The 20,320-nt window shown below is 40.9% G+C and overlaps 1 protein-coding gene across 1 annotated transcript in view; it reads left to right on the top strand.

The window, feature by feature from the left end:
- ppargc1b (peroxisome proliferator-activated receptor gamma, coactivator 1 beta) overlaps window positions 1-20,320 on the top strand; it is a 115,883-nt gene that overhangs the window by 83,956 nt on the left and 11,607 nt on the right. Inside the window, 4 exon segments of the mRNA XM_022213998.2 lie at window positions 11,170-11,295; window positions 15,984-17,043; window positions 17,379-17,424; window positions 19,474-19,538. Coding sequence (XP_022069690.2) covers window positions 11,170-11,295; window positions 15,984-17,043; window positions 17,379-17,424; window positions 19,474-19,538 — 1,297 coding nt within the window.

Here is a 20,320-nt window from a genome sequence, read left to right as displayed (position 1 = left end):
TTTCAGGAATAAAAATCTAACTTAAAATCCTTCAGGCAGAGGAAAAATGCTTAGTCAAGGAGTTTATATAAGAATTAGATTTACTTTGTAGCAATGGGTAAACAAAAATAATATAGAAAAGAAATACTTGATTAATCTCCAAGGGGAAATTTGGCTGTTACAGCAAAAAGAGAACAGTTCCCACCAGCATAAATACAGATAAATAAGCAAAAACATGCAGTAAATGAAAGGAACAATAAGAAAGATATAAAATGCAAAGTGTCCCATGTAAAGAATGTACAACTGTTAAAGCATTTTATGTGCAAGAGTGCAAATTGTGATAATTTTTCATTTTAAACCTCTAAATCTCGTGCAATTTCTTGTTGTTTTTTTTTTGCTTTTGTCACATTTTTTTGCTCACTGTAGGCTCGTTTTTCAGTGTAGTATAAAGATAGAGGGAAAAATATGACACATAATTCAAAATTTTGGGTATTTGTGCAAGAGGCTTTTTTGTACATCCTGATGCAACAAATAAAAAGTTACTTTAGTGTCCACAGTGCTGCCATAGTTAATGGAAAATATAGTCAAAACTTTAGAAATGAAACACAAATTGTAGAAATAATAAGAGTAGTTAGTCCTCACAGGTGCAGTAATCCAAATGTGTGCGGTCTTCCAGCACATGGTCAAGTGCTCATGTGTGTTTGCTTGTTTCCACCCTCGTTTTCCCTCTTTCTTTGTTCGCACAGTGCTGCTGGATGCCTCACTCCCTCTCTTTTTTCTGTCTCTGGGCCCCTCCATCGTTCGCTGAACCCGGTTTCTAGGAACAAGACTTGTTTATGTCTCTCTTTGCCCCCTCCGTCCCCCATGTTATCAGCCCCTGCCTGCACCTGAGCCGTAACCCCCCTCCTCCAAAACATAAAACCTCCAACTCATCACACGGGAACAACAAATTGTCATATCTCCCTCCAGTGAACGCTCTAGCCTACTTTCCCCTCCGCTGTCTGAAGATTGCAGACCCGCCGCCGGCTCGGGGGCCTAATTGAGGCAGGAAGCTATTTGGCTGAATTAAACGACTTATGATCACCGCTGTAATGTGGCCTTATTGCACTTGTCAAGATGAATCCGCCCCACTTCCTTAATTTGACTTAAGTTTCGCAGCAGCACAGAGTTTCCTTGTGCGCTCCGATCTGGCAGCGGCCTACAAAGATGCTATTGTTTGTCGGTCGTGAGTCACACCGGACGGTTGAATACCTACGGCGTAAATCTTCACCGAGCTGCTCTGCCTTCCCGTTTGCACTCACACACAACCGTTAAAAACAAATGTGTTGGCACAGATTTGTGAAGCCTCAAAATGAAAGGTTGGGTGTTTCACAACTCCTTAGGTTCAGAGGAGGCTGACGGTGGGCAACAGGACGCCCCACTGAGAAGCAGAACGAGAGAACATGTCCTGACAATAGAAAATACATAAAAATACAGATACAGTGTAGTTAGAAGCCTGATTTCAAATAGATGTGAATAGGCAATTGGGGTCCTGAGATTCTGCATGTTTCATACGATTATTCTAAGTGTAAAAGATGTTAAGACTTCTTTAAATTTCTCTTTTGATTTTTAATATGCTTCTGTATTTATGACAAATGTAATAAAACTACTGCAAAATCTGTAAAATGACACCAACAAATGGAAAAATGAATCATCACAGTAACTCCAGCTGTGTTGTGTATATTAAATATAAACGTCCAGTAAGTACTAATATAATCTTTTGTTATGGATACAGAGCAAAGCAGGTTTATCTTAAAGACTTCATGATGTGGTTAAGTCTGACCTGGATCATCTCATGTGTAGTATTTAATTCAGTTTTTGTTCATGTTGCCATTAGTTCTATATTTTAAAAGTAAAATTAAACTTGCAGAGTGAAAAAGGAGAGTTGTCTTTATTAGGCTGCAGTCCTTCCTCTTAATGCAGTTCCTTTTTTATTTTAAAGCTTTACAAACTTTATTCTGGATGCTTCTGAAGTTTCCCCTCCATGTTCCTAGTAAAAAAACATTGCTTTTGTATAGATACTTTGCTATTTCCTTGTTTAACTTGTCTTCTCTCTGCTCTGTGTGTACACAGCCTGCAGTTCAAAGTAATAGTCGCTGAATTTTTGTCAGGTGGCTGTTGGTCTCAGCAGAATTACTTATGATTTCTCTGTTGTGCTGAGGAGGACATGATTTTTTTTGTTTTTTACAAGTGCAAATGGCTTATTTTTGGTGATTTAAAAAACTGAGCCACAGAATAAAGTGATTCTGATAAAATATGACTTTAAAGTCAAGAGATGATGATTAGTTCAAGGACCGTCGGACAGATTCTCTCTGGTTTTCAGTTTCCAGGACTGATAGGTTGTGGAGTTTTGACGGGTTTTTTTCTTCTTTTCTTTCAAAGATACCATGTTTTTTACACTTCCTTGTAGGTTTTAGGTAGGGATGTCGGATAATATTGGCTCACTGATATTATCGGCCCGATATTAGAATAAAAATGTAATATCTGTCAATATCGTTGTTGGGGTTTTTTGGCTATTGTGAAAATTGATAAAATACTGCCTGGATATTGCCAGCATTTACCAAAGGGAGAGAGGGAGAGTGTGAACTGTTGCTTGAGACAATTAAAAAAATGCCATAAATATGGTATTTTTTTCCACAACTAAAGTTGAAGTAGTTTTACTGTTCTGCACAGACAATGTTGATGTTTGGAAAGCCTTGTTCCATTTGAGAATGCATTCAATGGGGCATCACAATAAAATTAAACATGATGTGTTAATTCCACGAGAGGACATATGTGATGTTACCTAAATAAACCACATATATCAATATTGTTATCAGGTAATATCGGAATCGGAAATCGAGTGTCAGACAATATCGACATATCAGTTGTTGGCAAAAAAAGCCAATATCAGACATCCGTAATTTTAGGATATCAGGCGGGTAAATGTATATTTGACTGACCTAGGATGTGGTTTTAGTCTTGCTAATTGGACCTAGTTTAGTGGCTTTACTAAAATGTCAGGTACAGGTTCAAACAATTACCAAAGTTACAAATATATAAACAAAAAAGAGCGGTGATGAGCCATAGTTTTTCATAGTTGGTCAGAGCAGCAGCGGTGCAGGATCTGACTGGTAACAGAGAAGAAAATGACCAGTGGAAGGGGCATTCCTTCCAAATTGGTGGAAATGATAATGACTTGAATGACCTTAGATGTTTCAGCGCAGTAATCAGAGTAGTTTGGCAGCTGAAGAAGCCAGAAAAAAATTCCAAGCCTCACAGCAATAGCCATTAGTGTGTGGCTTACAGTATGTTGGCATAGTAACGGCATACAGGACGCAGCGGGGCAGAACCGGTCGTGTTGCTGCCGCAGTCTGTTAAATGCCATGAAGGTATTGTTTAGGCCAAAACAGCGGGTTAGTGATAGTGAGAGGTCACGCCACTAGATGCCATCGTCTTCTGTGTTGTTGCAAAACATTGTCGCTGCTCACATGACCGCCCTGCCCTTGTTTCTCCTTGACGACTCCTTGGTTATCAGTCAACTTATGTCGCCATAAGAGGCTGGTTAATAAGTTGCCTGCCAATTTTTCTCAGTTTCTACCTCCAGGGAGAAAAAGACGCTGAAGGTCAAATGAGAAGCGGTAGGTCAGGTGACTCTTTACTGGAAAAGAAGCTGATTAAATGCCATCATTCGTCACCGTGCTTGACGACGATATCTGGTGCACATGTACGCTTTGCACAATAATTGAGAGAATTTTTTTTCCTAATCATGAAAGGGTTAAAATCAGGGGACTTGAAGGGAATATGAAGCGGTTTGAAGCATAACTAGTGGAGTTCAGAGACAGGTGGATGCTGTGTTTACCTTTAACTTCATGGCACAGAATGTTCTTTTAGCTATGTGACGTCTGTGCTGGAGAATATGTTTCTGTTCTTAGACAAAATTCTCCCATTAAATCTGATTGGAACCCAACAACTTAAGGTTTCTTAGCCCTTTAAGACCTACCATTGTGCAAGTCTACCAGGACATATTCTTACATTTTCACCTACTGTAGTGCAGTTTTCTGGGTTATTTTTATTTGCTTTACATCAATTTAAGGTATGCTCTGCAATTATTGTTGCAGCAACACCTTCCGTTGAAGCCTCCTCCTCATGCCTAAACCCTAGAGCTGAAACAGTCTTTTCTGTTCCTAGACAATCTGGTTGTCGCTTCGTACCGTTGACAGATGGCATAAGACACTTTCCCAAAACCTTTGTCACATACGCAACTCCTTTTTTCCGTCACAGCCCCGCATACTACTACTACTACAGTTTCTACCTCCGCTCCCGTATCTGTTGCTGCTTCTAGAAACGTCTCCCTTGGGCGTCATCTTGGTCGCACCTGCAGGCAGCAAGTTTGTGACTAGCAAGTCAAGCTTGCTGAAAACAGGAATGGGATGTGCAGTATCATTTGCATGCCAGGAACGCTAGTGAACAGATGAAAGTTTGTTTTCCATAGCAGAGAAAACTTAAACAGTCGTGCAAGCTGTTGCCAGTAGGGGTGTAATTAACCCTCTGAACCCCAAATCTTTTAGAAAATTACACCATTTATCAGAAAGATGTTTTCAATTTTCTCCTGGTCATGTGCACTTCCATCAGGTAAATTAACCAAATCTGAGCTTGAAATTGTGATACTTCATCGAATTCACTTTATTTTGCAGCTCGCACCAAATTCTAGAAGCAAATAAAACAAACGGCTCTTTGTGGTGCAACTGAGAAGCCATGAGTGACTGCTGCCATCAACAGTCAAAAGATAAAAAATTCTGACTGAACTGCAGGCAGTGTTTACACAGAGCAGAGAGGAGACGAGTACAGAAACAATTAGGAGAATGTGACAGCAAAATACAAAATTCTTGATCTATAACTAAAGGCAAGGCGAGTTTATTTATATAGCACAATTTATACACGAGGCACTTCAAGATGCTTTACATTGGCAGAAATGCATCACAGAACTTTAAAATTCATTAGAAAAATAATTAAATGTAGACATTAAGACCCTGAAATAATATCAATAAATCATAGTTAAGCACAAAAAATGCAATAAAAGTCAAGAAAATACACTGAGCATCTAAGAGAAAGCAGCAGCAAACAATGTGGTTTTCAGGACTGATTTTAAAGGCAGCACGGCTCAAAAATAGCATACATAAGAGCAACTTGTTGGAGGATACATTCAGCACAGTGAAATATCTTTCTCCACTTGATGAGCAGAGCAGTGTAAAAAAACAGCTAATTTCCTATTTAACATATCCTCAGTATGTAGAGCTGCTATTTTCATTTCTAATATTGATAACATCTTGGAACCAAAAAGGTTCTATGTGTTGATTCTGGGTTTCTTAAACTTCTGTAAAGTAAAAGAAATTCAACTTACTTTTTAAATCATTTATAACTTTATGTATTTGTTAGACATGGCTGAGTTCTTTCTACTTCTTTCATGGTTTTGCTGTTCCTGTAGAGATACAGGACCTTAAAAAAATAGAGAATTTTGGCCTGAAAAGTTGCTGTTCATCCCACTATGTAATGACTGGAAGGTACAAGTAGCGGCTAGTCTATTAGTGCCATTTTTAGCTTTTCAGACTTCCTGATTCCATCCTGCCTCCATTGATAACTACACTGCTGCTAGCATTTACATTAGCGGCCACTTAACTGTAGAGCTTACACATTATAAACTGTTTACAATACAAAAATCCCTATATTTACATCAGAGCTACCTGGTTATTTAATGTTTTTAGATGTTTCCTCTTTGTTTCGACCAAGAAAACATCTCTGATCTGCTCTGGTTTTATGAAAATTAGCAGTTTTTCAAAGTTTCATGATCATTTCCCGTACTTCTCTAGGTTTTCTTTTTCTTTTAGATTTATTAATGATACACGTGTCTGCGCTGTCTCAAAATTCACTGATCCAGCAGCAGCGTCCAGGACCCCAGACAGACAGCTCAATATTGCACTTTACTGTATATAAAACATATCTTTCTGCATCCTGGCTCTGTTTCCATTACGCACACTATCAGTGGCAAAAAATAGCAACCTGACATTAACGTCCACTCACTCAGAAAAGCCTGCTGTAATAACATTATGCTCTTTACTCCGTGGAAGCTGCCAGATGTGTGTGTGTTTCCATCAGTTGAGTGCTTTACTGTCACATGACCGCTGTCACTCATGCAGCTCGGGCCTGAGTGCAGCGCCGCCCTCTGCTGGTGGGAACTGATGCTGCAGGTGACATCACCGGGATGCTGAGCAGGAGCACCTGTCTGCTCATCAACGCACATCAGTCTGCTTTAAAGAGTGGGCAGCTGGGTTAGATTGACAATAAAGATATCCACATTATATGTATAGCTTATTATTTTTGTTGAAAAATCCAAATTCAGTGCAACACATTCTTTTCTGTAGGTTTTTGTGTTGTTTATTGTATGTATTTATACAATCACACATGCACTCTGTGCTCTGGCACAATGTCAGCATTTAATGGGGATGCTCAGGTTAGAAAACGTGAATCCCCCACCTCCAAACAGAAAAAAATATATAAATGTTTTTTGAAACATGAAAGTGAGCTAAAAATAAATAATAAATATTATTAAATAAAAATTGTCTTAATAAATCAATTAAAAATATACATAGAAAATAAACAAATACTAGAAAATCATTTTAGAAATGGACAATTTTGGTTGTGGAAGAAACTTTTAGATAATAAAGATTTTTAAAAAAAAGAGCTCTGGGAACAGTGCCAGCATTTAATGGGGCGCTCACCTCAGAAAATGTGTGACTCTCCCACCTCCAAACAGAAAAACAATATAAATAAACTTTTAAAAATATATAAAAATTAAATTAAAGTACATAATATGTCTCATGAGATAAAAATTGTTATAAAAAATTTATGAAAAATATACATTTAACAATAAACAAAAAATAGAAAAGAATTTTAAAAATGACTGAGTTGCTTTCTGACCTGATCACCTGCATAAGATTCTCACTGTTTGGAAAGCTCTCTGTATACAATGTAATGCCATTTTTGCTCAAAAATATCTTGATGATTCAAAGCTTGCATTTCCTTTATTAATAAAACACTGGTGGGAGGAGCCTGGATTCATTTTCATACTCATCAGAACACTTTAGTCAGCTTTCCTGTCGCGAGGCATCACACTCTCTGCTCAGTTATTTCGGTTTCCCCTTAATTGTCACCCGTCTGCATCTCCAGTCACTGCCTTGAAGAGTTATGACTGCGGGCCAGATTGTCATCGAGGCTGGTCACGTTGTAATTATGACTCATCAAAATGCGCATGCAGACATCTACAGTATAATCATTATTATTGCGCTCAACCACTCAAACAGTCCAACCCTGTGTGCTGACTTCCTTAATTGTTCCTGTGACACAGATATCTTTTAACATCTAGGCCGTATTTTTTAATGCTTTTCAGATGGTTTTTAAGTGGTTCAACTTGGTTGTGCTTGTAGAAAATGAGCCCAAAAGGAGTCAAAAAAAAGTTAGAAGGGATGTCATTTCTTTGTCTCTGAATGAGGCGTATGTTTTAGGTGTGATTCGATTTGTCTTAATGTTTTCATGTACTTGTCGCTGCCTATTTGCTCTTATATCTCCTCGTCTGAGTGTGTTTGCCATCCTCCTTCTGTTTCTGTCAGAGTTCACTTCAGTGTTCGTGCTTCCCCGACATCTCATATGTTTGTGTTTTTGTTTTTTGCATTCACTTGTTACTGCAACTGCGCCACCACTTACTCTGCATGTTTGAGTCCCACCGCCACAGAACAAGGCCTCCATTCTTGACGGAGCTCTGGAAGGCGTCCAGAGTAGAGTAGAGTAAAGCGAGGGAAAAGTAGAGTGTTTGAGGGGGCCCGGACGCTGCCGGAGGGTTTTCAGTGTTTCACACAGACACAAACCTTCAGTCTCCTCTTCACATCCCTCAATGGGACTCTCAGAGGAGCATCATCACGCACTCTGAGCCAAGTTGGCTCGCCCACAAAGGGCCGCAGTGGCCCCATTAGCGATGCAGGCGATCGGCCCGTTCAGTCATTTGACCCAGATAGTATTATGTGCTTACAGCCAGCTCTGTCGCCTGGTAATGTTGTCCTCATTAAGGCATTATAGTACTATACAGTCATAAAACATGGTTGAACTCTGACCTCTGGATCACCCAAGCCTTCATAAACATTCACAACTTTTTATACTTTTCCCCTTAAAAGCCTCATTATTCTAATTTGTTTTTCATAAAATGTTTACTCGTGTTCTCATAAAGCTGTACCATAGGCAAACCAAAATAACCTATAAAGTTGTATTAAGAGCCTCTCGCTGATATATGTAGTTCCTCATTTAAAGTTAAATAGAGGTGGGTCAGCAGGTCTCCTGTGTGTTTGTGCATTGTAGTGCCATCATAGAGAGGCCAGTTGGTCATCAACATGAAATATTTAGTGCCATTTTATATTCAGTGAGTCATTTAATTAAAATGAAAAATGTAGCCTGTCAAAAGTGCCATAAACCTGCTTTCTGTCCAGCATCCAGTAGGGGGCGACTCCTCTATGTCAGATTGTATAGAAGTCACTGACAAAATGACCCTACTTCTCACTTATTCCATTAACTCACAAAACATTTTCTTAGTAAACTGATGGTCTCAATCACTAGTTTCAAGACTTTTTTAATACACCCTGACATTAAGGTACTGTTTAGAGTAACCGTTTGCGTTTTAGGACACTGATGACTCTTTTTTTTTTTTACGATTATTCAATATAGGACAGTGGAGAGAGAGAGAGATAGGAAACTTGTGTAGAAGAATGGGGGAATAACATGAAGTAAATGGCTATGGGCTGGATTTGAACCCATGACCTCTGCGTTGGGGACTATAGCCCCTGTTTATGGGTCGCCACTCAGACAGCTGAGCTATTGCTATCCTGCAATTACATCATTATGAGTAATGTCTTCAGGTTCTCCAGTCAGCTCCAGCACTCGCTCTTTACGTCTATTTTTAAAAGATTGCGACAGTGAAATACCAAACTTGAGGCTTCAGTGGTCGTCCACAAACCAGAAGGTCACGTCACGCTAGCTGTATCCGTCTTTCATATAAAGTCTGCAGAAGAAACGCAAAGGCAGAATCAGAGCTGTAACAACAGACTGACTTGGATTTGTCTCTTAATCACAGCTTCTTGTCCCTGTCTTAGACCCTTAGATGCGACAGGCATTGTACTAAATGAGCAGATATAAAGATACACCTGTACATCCTCGCTCAAAGCTCCTCCAGCAAGCCTCGAGAGGAAAAGGTGACTAAAAATAGAGAAATGAGATGAGCCTGCTGTGTAGCAAGAGATCAAGGCCTCCAATATGGCTGCCAGAGGGTGCGTTGCATTAAGTCGACCCTCCGCATGCAGGGCTCTTCCAATCCTCATTTCTATCACATCTGTATTTTCTACATCGTCTTCTGGAGCAAAAGCTGCGCAGCTTAGTGGGGGATTTTCTCCCTAAGCTGATTTATATCAGCTGATAGCCCTGCCATGAAGCTAGGCACTATAATGAATGGATGAATAGACAGATGAATAAAGCAATGAAAGGATAGTGAGGGAATGAGGAGCAGTTGTGTTAATATCCATTTGAAAGGTAATACCCTAGGAGGGGACTCGGGAGAGGTTTGCTTTGTTTCGTGTCTGTATCTTGGCTTTTGTTTGGTCTGAAGGAAGGAGGGGATGAGGGGAAGGAGGGACGAAGAGAGCGGAGGAAGAGGGCAGAGTTCACGGGAAAGCCGAAGACGGGTGGGAAAAGGTCGTGAAGATGGAGGTGAAAGAAGGAAAGGATTTATGGGTATAAAGAAAGGAAGGCTGAAAGATGTTACAGGGATTAGAGGGAAAGAGGCGGACAGAGAGTGGTTGAAGTTCTGCATGGGAGGAAGAAGAAGAAGAAGAAGAGTGTGAGGATGGAAAGATGGAGGCGAGAGAAGCTGAATCCAGCTCTTTAATAGGGACTGTGAATGTGTCATGTAACTGTCAGCTTTAGTAAAATGATAAATACACAGTGTCATGACCTCCTCTGCACATTATTCCCTTGCACAAACATCCATCTGTATGACATTAACAGGTGACAGAATATAGATTAAAAATTGGAATAAGAGGCTTAAAGAGCCAAATGTTGGATCCTTTCATTCCATTTTAAACCCAGCTTCCTTTTCACTTGTGCCTTTTGGTATTTTGATTAAAATGTGTAAACAAATGTAATTATTATACTGCATTTGCATCCTAATTGTCATCCCATGCATTCATCATTTTTACTCACACTGTGTGTACATTATGCTTGTATTGAGTGCATTTAGGAAGTAGCTGAAATATCAAGTCTAAACTTAACATAACTACATATTAATCCTGACTTTAACTCAAAAAATCACTTTGAAAGGTATGTTTTCTTAAAAGAAATATCCAAAATTACACTATTTATCATAGCCAGCAACTGTACAAATAGAATAAATGTTAGACTTCCGACTTTCCAACAGTCCTTGAACGCATCATGTGTAATAAGCAGGTGCAGCAGAAAGAAAATAACCATAAATAAACTTAAAATTGTTATTATTATGTCACAAATAAACCATTTGAAGGAGTCCGCTCTTGTAAAATACAAAAAAAAAAAAATGTGGCATTTTGCAGTGCAACTGAGAAGCCGTGACCGACTCAGCTGCAACTCGCAAAAATTAGTTTTCAGTTGAACTGCAGGTAGTGTTTACACAGAGCAGAGAGGTGACTACAAGGAGGAAAATAGAAGAAATTTAGAGGAAAATATAACATACTAGATCAATACTACATATACAGCATGGCTCAGAAACGGTTACCAAGAGGAGCAAGTTGCCAGAAGATAATTCAGTGATACATTCAGTGAAGTATCTGCCTTGGTGTGCAGAGGAGTGTGAAAAATGTTTTATAGATGTTATAGAAACACAAACGCTTCAATATCTGTAGCACGTGGATACGTTTGGAAAGTTGATTCTGTTTTCTTTTTCATTTTGTTAGAAGGAATAAATTCATCTTTGTCATTTGTTTATTTTTTTGTAAAGCATTATAACTGTTACAATTTGAGGGAATAAAAAACATTAAACTTCAACGGATGCTAATTTGCAAACTCTTGCCTGACTTATCTCCTTTTCTTCTTCTCTTTCTCCAGCTAAAGAAGCTGCTGCTGACTCCTCCCAACGTGCCCACGGGCATCGATGTGCACAAAGATGGAGTCCACGCCCGTCGCTATGGAAACAGAAGCCTGCACCTACGGCCAGTCAGACCTCTGACTAAGGTGAGCTGCACATTAGTGATAGAGTACTATGATTTCAGACATCATGACACTCTCCCTTCATTTATTTATCCCGTGCCTTTCTCGGGCTGTGAACTAGAATTGAGGCTGTGTGTTCTGTGGAAACCTCCAGACACACACATCTGTGTTTTCGCTGGTTAACACATTGTTCCCTGTGTCTTCTGAAAGCTGGCAAGATAACAAAATTGGATTTTTCCAATCACTTCCTCTAAGGATGGTGAGGCAGAAGTAATTCACTGTTGCACGTCGAGGCTGCAGTCAGCAGAAACTGTCCTTTAAAGGGGCTTCTGCACTTCTTCTGCAGGTTGAAATGTCTTTAATGCACAGAAAACATGTAGCTATTGGCTGTAAATCATCCCTACGTTGTCCAGACATTCAAAAGTAGTCATATTTTTCATCTTTGTATTTGTACATCCACAGAACTGGTTCAAAAAGGGCACCAGAAACTGCAGTTTGCATCTTGTTCCCTAAAAACAACCAACATTAATTTCTTTAATTATGATCACAATTTCTGTAATCTCTATTAAACTAAACCAACCAGTACAATAAACAAACATTATTGAAATTACACAGAGGATAGTAATTCAATTGAAATCAAAAAAGAACATAAAGTACAGAACGTGTCAAAGGGTGTAAAGTGGATGCCAAGGAATAGTGTCTAAAAGAAAAGAAATAAATAGATCAAATACCACAAGTATAAAATGTAAACTGTACAGAAACAGAAAACAGAAAGTGAATTGAAAGTAAACAAATGCATTACACAGAAATATTGCATTTGACAGTGATAATATTGGTAGTGAGACGATTGCACGTGATAAAAATGACAAAATATACAGAAAAGTCCCATAATAGTCCATTATTGATTGCAGACTAGCCAACCGTATGAATTATAACTGGAGGGCACTATCAGAGGTCTTTTCTTGTTGTTTGTTTGACATACTGAACCTGTGAAATGCTTCTGAATGGCTTTGCATCTCGCAAGACTTTCTGAGAACTGTCTCAGCCTCCCCTAAACAACAACAACCGCCAGTCATTAGATCGGCTTTCAGGGGAGAATTTAGACATCAAATAAAGGTTAATTACAGTTTGAGAGACATGTCCCCCCTGACAGAGAGAAATAAAGGAGAAAATACTTCAATTAAATTTAAAAACAGAAATCTTGCTGTGGGGTGGCACGTTGGTGCAGCGGTTCTGACTTCAAACCTGCTTGGCCTTTCCTCCCACACACATGCTGAGGTTAATTGGCGATTCTAAATTGGCCGTAGGTGTGAATGTATGGTTGTCTGTCTCTCTAACCATGTGATAGTCTGACTCAGTGGAAGGCTGGGAGGCTTTCTCCCTGCCTGCTGGTCTCAAAAACAACAACAACAACTACCTCCACTGACAAAGGTTTAAATCACATAGTCCGCTAGCTTTTCCTCTGCTACTTCTGTGTTTTACTGCCTCTCTGCATGCAAATGTTTCACCAAAACAGTTTCCTCATCACTATTTTGACGGGACGCCATTCCTACATCCTGGGCTCATGATTTTGATTGGCTTAAAGACATACAGTCAAGCCAATGTGGGTTTTTCACTCATAGTATAGCTAATTATCAGTGGTTTCAGTACAAAACCAGCACCATTGGTACCTGCAGTGGCAACACCATTTACTATACACTACCGTTCAAAAGTTTGGGGTCGCCCAGACAATTCACCATTTATTCATGTGCTAACATAATTGCACAAGAGTTTTCTAATCATCACTTAGTCTTTCAACACAATTAGTTAACACAATGTAGCATTAGAACATTGTTTTTTTTTCCCTGTTAAAAGGGTGTTTTTCTTGCCACTGTCACCTTAGGGCTTGCTCTGGGGGTCAGGCATATGGGTTCTGTATGGCGTCTTCAGACAATTTGACTGTAATTGGCGCTATATAAATAAAATTGAATTGAATTGAATTACAGGAGTGATGGTTGCTGTAAATGTTCCTCTGTACCCCCATGGAGATATTCCATTAAAAATCAGCCTTTTCCAGCTAGAATAGTCATTTACCACATTAACAATGTCTACACTCTTATCTTCATTGAAAAAAACTGCTTTTCTTCCAAAAATATGGACGTTTCTAACTTTTGAACGATAGTGTATATAGAAATAGACAGTCATTGTATCACCATCTTGGCAGACTCCTCATAACTCCTCGTAATCCAAAAATGAGCAAAGAGGTAAAGCCAAACTGAGGCGGGCCACATTCCCACTTCAGCACCCAGCAGTCATTCAAAGCTGGCACGCCTTTAATTACGCATAACTTCAAACCTTTCCACAACTGAAGCAGGTAACTTCTACAAAAACAGTTTTCAGTACCAGGTTGTAAAGATGTTTATTTCTGCTCCAACACTGGGCGCAGTGCGGCCAGCTGGAGTCCATCGAGCACAACAACGGTTTCTATTTCCCAAATGATAGATATTTCATTTTGGAATAAAAACTCTGGGAGCCTTCAAGCTTGCAGAGACCTTCAGCTGCTGCCGGTGATAGATGTGGTGTTGGGGAAGAGAGGACATTTACAATGGCCGCCGCTGTATGACTTAGCAGTAATTGGATAGCTGCTAGCATTGTGCTTCAAGTGGTCATTGATTACAACACCAGTCATTTATCTTGTACAAGCATAGAGCATGGCGAGGCTTCACACAGATTTCTGCTCCTGCTCAAGCAAGGAGGATACAAAATACCCACAGGAAGCAGTGTGGGGATAAGCCGAGCCTGTATCCATCACACACACCCTGCTAACCTCGCTGCTGCTGGCAGTGTGTGTGTGTGAGAGAGCTTTAGTTTTAGAGTAGCGTGGCTTTGCTGTGGCAGATGGCGCGAGTATTGACTGACAGGGCAAGAGGGCAACAGTGAATCATAGTCTCTCTCTCTCTCTCTTTTCTCTCTGTATGAGTAATATGGAATCAGCCATTTTATCGCAGCTGCACGCTGAATCATCCTTCACAAAGTCGGAAGCAAAATTTACTGCTGTGTGCTCCGTGATCCTGTATCCAGGGCAGGAAATTGAAGATACACCCTTGCGTTCATGGGTGTGTTTTTGTTGTTTGGTGGTTCATTTTTCACTCCCATGAACAGCTAGACAGTGTAATGAGATATTTCCAGCGCAGGAAAAATATTTCATCTGAAACATCAGCGGTAAATGTCAAGTTTTAGCGCGAGTTCCTCAGAATAAAAGACCGAAGGCTTCCTTCTAAGGTTGCCATTTTGTATCGGCGTCCGTTGACCAAGTAGTGTTGATGCTGATGTGTTGCTTTTTGAATTGGAAAAGCGTGCAAAATTCAATTATAATGTACAAAACATTTACTTTATTCACATTACGGCTCACTTTAGGTTCGTCTTGAATTCAAAAGTAACTAAAATCAAGATCATTTGTTTGCTCCATTTTTCTAAATATTTGTTTCATTTGAATTTCAAAAATCAATAATTACTTTTGTAAAGCAGCTTTTGTGGGACTCAGACACGACTAGCAGCTGGTGTGCATGTTGTCCCTATTGTTCCATTCTTTTTCTGCTAGCGGAAGCGTTTTCTTAGCATAACAAAAGAGCCTTTTGTACAGTTAACTGCTATGACAAGTGTCCTCTGCAAATCAGTTTTTCTTTAGGGATTCAAATTAATCCGTCCTCTTGTAGTCTGCCTCAGTGGACGTAAGCTGCAGGTATAAGTCTGCCACTGGACGCTCATTTCAGGCTGCTGTTTTCTCCTTTCTGCTTTGCCTTTTCCCAAATTTCCTCTCACTACGGAAAACAATAGCAATCTCTGAAGTGCAACTACATACTGAAGTGGGAGCTACAGGTTTAGCTTCCCCTCAGCTGTCTACACGAAGGTTAAATCATTACAACTACCTTACACCATCTCTGGCCAGCAAAGATTTGTTTTCCAGGCCTAAAAACTTGAGTTTATCTAGTCAGAAACCTTTTTTTAATCAGCATTGACAGGACATTGTGAGTTACATTTATCTCGTCCATCTATCAAATCTGATTTTACTACAGTTTCAAGACAGATATAACTTGCACCTTTGCAAAATTCCAGACGTTATCTCGCAGGACTCTGATGCCTGATGTTGATAGGTTTCTGACTCAGCCAGTCAGTTGGAGTTGATTTGACAGCTCTATTTACTCTGGAAGCGACATTTGTTCCACCCCAGCTATTTAAATATCAAACTGTGTCTCTTTTATTGGTAAAAGTCTTCTCACAATGTCTACAGATGTGTTTTATTAGTTTTGTCATGTTTTCTTTAGCAGGGCATTAGTGATTGTAAGGATAAAGTTTCTGTCTCATGAAACTGTGGCACAAAAATAAGTTGAGCTGGCAAAACGTGACTCTTGCAGCAAGAAAAAAACCCCAAAAAACAAATCTGTATCAATATAAACATAAACCAGTTGAAATTTGTGTTTTTGTTTGAATTTTTAATTGTAAAACAATGATCCTCACGTACATAACTACTGTCAGTCGGTTACATGACTTCCCCAAATTGTGGTAGCATCAGATGAAAATGTTTCTCCATCCAGTAATAAAACTTCTGTTACTTCTGTTGATGTGTGAAACACTGGAGGTGGCAGTTTGTATGTGTCTGCCAGGTATAGAGTGAGGAGTATGGTGGCTTAAATGTGCAGCAGGCATTCATGTTTGCTTGTCTCTGCCCTCAGAGCGACCTCCCTCAGGAGCGGAAGCCCCGAGCGGTGCGTCCGGCGGGCCGTCTGTGCACCGAGCTGCACCGCCACCTCACCACTGCCCAGGACACCGAGGACACCCCGGCCCCCGACACAGAGGAGGACGAAGAGGAAGAGGAGGACGAGGACAGTGAGTCGGAGGAGGACGAGGAGGCGGAGGAGGAAGAAGAGGAGGAGGAGTCTTCTTCCAGCAGCGAGGTGGAGGGTGCGGCGGCTGCGGCTGCTGTCCCCGCTGAGCCAGCGAAGCCTCAGTTCAGCTCGGAGAAAGAACTGCACTCGGTGGTGGAGCTGATCACGTACATGCACACCTACTGCCTGCCCACGCGCAAGCAGCAGGGCTGGGAGCGCAAGGACCGTGACCTCTCGAGGCCTCGGGCCAGACCTGAGGCCCCCCGCCCGGCCTCCGCGGGCTCTCACAGCAGAGTGGTGCTGGTGGCCACTCCTGGGACTAGTGGGGGTTTGGCTGGGACAGGCAGCAGCGCCCCCAGGAGGCTCCCCTTTGCTAGGCGACGGGAGATGAAGGCCAACTCCCTTCTCCGTGAGCTCCTGCAGCAGAGCAGCTCTTTTGATGTGAGCAAGCCTTACAGACTGCACAGCCCACCCTACTCCCACTCACACAGCCCCAACAGAGGAACAGCACTTGCCCCTTCCTCCCCCGCTAAATCAGCCCCGATCCAACCTTACAGCTCCACCAACCCCAAAACAGAGCTTCGTAAAGACTCTTCCTCCCCCGAGAGGAGAAACCTCTCCTCCGAGCCACCGCAAAGCCTGGAGGAGGCTGCAGAAAACAGCGGCTCTTTTTCAGTCCGGCGTTCCAGACGGCTGGCGTCTTTCCCCAGCCGCTTCGCCAAGAGGCTGCGGCCTGCACGGGCGAGGGAAGGGGAGGACAGGGAGGAGAGGGACGAGGGACGGGCGGGAGTCAAACTCCTGCCCACCCAAGCAGGAGGTGGAACCACGACGGAGATGCAGCCAGAACAACTAGTGTCTAGTAACGGCAGCACCGCTACAACTGAGCCGACCAAACCCTGCTGCCACGGTTAGACGAACCAGAAACACAAACTACTTCACTCTACTGGCTTTCATTCTCAGTTTTTGTAGGATTCTATCTGAGTTACTTGTAATCCACATCTGACATAATGTGCCACAATGGTTGTAGCACATTGCATTGATTTCTCGTCATGAATCAAGGCATTGCAACAAATTTGAGTGACTGCTGGTCACAGTTATTACAATCTAACTCACATGTGACATGATCAGCTGCAGTGTGATTGTAGCCCAAGATGCTAATATTAACAGGCACATGCTTTAATACATATATGTTATGAGCATCTGTATAATATAAAACCTGATTTTTTTTTGTCCTAATTGCAGAAAAGCGGGCCTGCCTCTGTCTGCCTCTCAACCCAAAGTCCACAGGGTGAGTATCCCGTTCTCTACTCCATCATGCAGTTGTAGCTTGGTAAAAGCGCTCCTTAATGTTTCATGTCCTAGCAGTTTAATGTTTAGCATCGAGGAAGCAACCTTCTGTGAATTTCAGGTGTTCAGGACGCCACACGGAGCACTCAAACAGCTAAACTGTCACAGCAGTATCTACTAGTCCAGAACAAGCTATTGTGTAAAATAGAAAAGACAGCAGTGTAGGCTTTTTCAAATCATTTATTTTAAAAATTGAAAAAAAATGCATCAGAAGTTTCCTGAGCTTAGTTCGGAAGCTCCTAAAGTTTAACCTTGTGAACCTCTAGCTGTTTCACATTTTTACTCACTTCAGCTCCAATATAAAGTCCTGCACCTCTATGGAAACAACACAACCCTAGAACAACAAAAAGCCTGCAGTGGGTTCTGCCGAGCAGGGAGGTGCAGGGTAGACGCCTCCTTGGAAATCCTGCAATGGCAAACATGTTGTAACTGTAACTGCTACTGTCAGACCTTGGACTTAATGTGCACTGCCCTTCACAACCCATGCCAGGCAGGTGTCGATACCAACTAGCATCTGTTTGTTTATTAACTCAAAACGTAATCTTGTTACCCTCTAGATATTCTCCAGCTGTTTGTTATTCTAATGTGGAACATGTCGGGTTACCATATAGCTCCAGTGTTTGTCTGTGCCTCACAGCAGAGCGTGACTGGACTCCTGCAGGTAGAATTTCCCTACTTAGAGTCTGATATAAATTCACAAGTGAATCAACAGGACCTACTGTTCCACATTGCTGAGGAAATGCATTTGACATCATGGCAATTGTTTATTTATGAGTGCAGAACGAGAAGGCAGATTTCATTAAGGAGCAGAGGATTGTTTCAGCCGTACTAATCCAACGCCTGTAAACATGCAAATTACTGCAGTAATCACCTTTGCTGTAAATTGTAAAAAAAAAAAAATCAGTGCTAATTGATTTGATCCTATTTGTTTTATTGTCTCAATTATATAATCTAATACTTCATATTCTGGCACAGTTCAGAAATGCTCATGACAAGCGTTTGGAATTTGTTGCTAGCAGGGTGGTGAACACTTAAAGTTGAAACCCCTGAGTGTTATTTTAATAATAGCACAATGCTATTGTACTTATTCACATTCTGCATAGCAAATGTTGAAGGCGCTCCTCAGTTTAAAACCTCAAACCACGCTTGGTCTTAGATAGTTGTGAGGTAGAGAGAAAAAAACAAGTCAGGGTTGATTTTTAATGCACTTCAGTGATAATAATTTGCAGGCCCATCACGTTTAGCCTCATATATTTGTATACTCTTCTGCTCTGAAAACATGCGCCAGGCCCAAATTCAGCAATTCAAGATCTCTAATGAATCGGCACCCTGGCTGGCTTACTGAGATCCTAATCTGTGCCAGAGTGCCCACACTGCTCTTATTTTTCCAAATTAACCTCCCCGCCCATCCAGCCTCAAACCCTGGAACTTCTCCAGCTCCACCGAGTCCCAAAACTGAATGGTCTTCCTGTACAAACCCCTGGCATCCGTCCATCTGCTAAATGAATCAGTCTTCTGAAGAGCTCACCAAAAAAAAGAAAAAAGAAAAAAATGTATTGTGTTTTTTTAAATTTTATTCTCCTGTTAGCTGTGGAGGGTAAGTAATATCCTGCCTGAAGCCAATCCACTCGGCACCGCTCCTGCCTTTCATGGCAACCGGAGAAACAGAGACCGACAGCCAGAAATAGTAGAGGAAGAATAGGGGATGGGACAGGGGAGTACATATGGTTGTTGTGATAAGAAATGAGGAGCACTGAGAAATGCCAGTAGCATTTACAGGGAGAAACGTAATTCAAATTCAGCAGACATCAGCTGAAAGTGGGCTGTTTTTTTATTATAGGGAATAAAAAAAAAGAGAGAGCTTCAGCTGAGAGCCTTTTATGGCTGGTGTTGGATTCGTGTTGAGAGTTTGAAACCTGCAACATATTCCAACATGACACAGCAATGTTTAATTTCTCTCTCTCTCCTTTCATCTGTTCTTCATCACCAGAGAGTCCCAGTACAGCACCAAGCCTTTTGAGCAGACGCTCAGTGTGGATCTGTGTGGAACGGCAGGTAAACACTCGATTGTTTGTTGGTTTCGATACATGTTGATGTCAGCTGCTTACAGTAAAGATACAGTCAGAAATGGTTAGTCCGGTTCTCCCTGGAGGCAACAGGTGCAGCATCAAGGTTATTACAGAAAGACTGAAGGATGCAAATGCTGAAAGGCAGTTTGAGCGTTTTTTTCACATTTCTACGCATTGTGGGGTCATTTTTTACTGTAGTACAAAGTTCTGCATTACTATGGAAACAGCACAACAGTGGACAGAAGCAGAGAGAACTCAAGAAATGTCTTCTGTGTAGTAGGGCACAATTACAATACTATAAAAGAAAAACAATCAAGTTTAGTTTCTTTGATTATTTTACAAAAAATCCCCCCCAAAAACTGAAATCGACATATATGCATTTTTCAAAGTGCCACAGGTTTTGGCAATATTGGAAAAAAAGATGACTCCATATGTTACTGTTTATGTGTACAAACGAGGTGTTTTTCATGCTACAATGCTATTCTAGAAAGATGCTTCACCATGATGAAAATATCTTTCAGCAACTTGACTGCTTTCCTCCATTTTTTTTAGGTCATGCTGCATTTATTTTATTTTCCTATCAGTCTCTCTTGTCGGTGTCTGTGCAATTTCTGGCTCTGATAAATGGTCCAATTCTGATATTTTTTAAAAAAAGAAAACAGGATTTTATAACCCACTGGCGGGTTTTAGCGTTCAGAGAGTTATTCACAGAGAGAATATTTTGACATTTTGGGAAATAGGCATAATCATGCAGAGAATTGGATCAGA

The sequence above is a fragment of the Acanthochromis polyacanthus genome, chromosome 10 (assembly GCF_021347895.1).
Source record: "Acanthochromis polyacanthus isolate Apoly-LR-REF ecotype Palm Island chromosome 10, KAUST_Apoly_ChrSc, whole genome shotgun sequence".
NCBI classification, from domain to species: Eukaryota; Metazoa; Chordata; class Actinopteri; family Pomacentridae; genus Acanthochromis; species Acanthochromis polyacanthus.
This window is presented reverse-complemented; position numbering and strand designations above follow the sequence as displayed.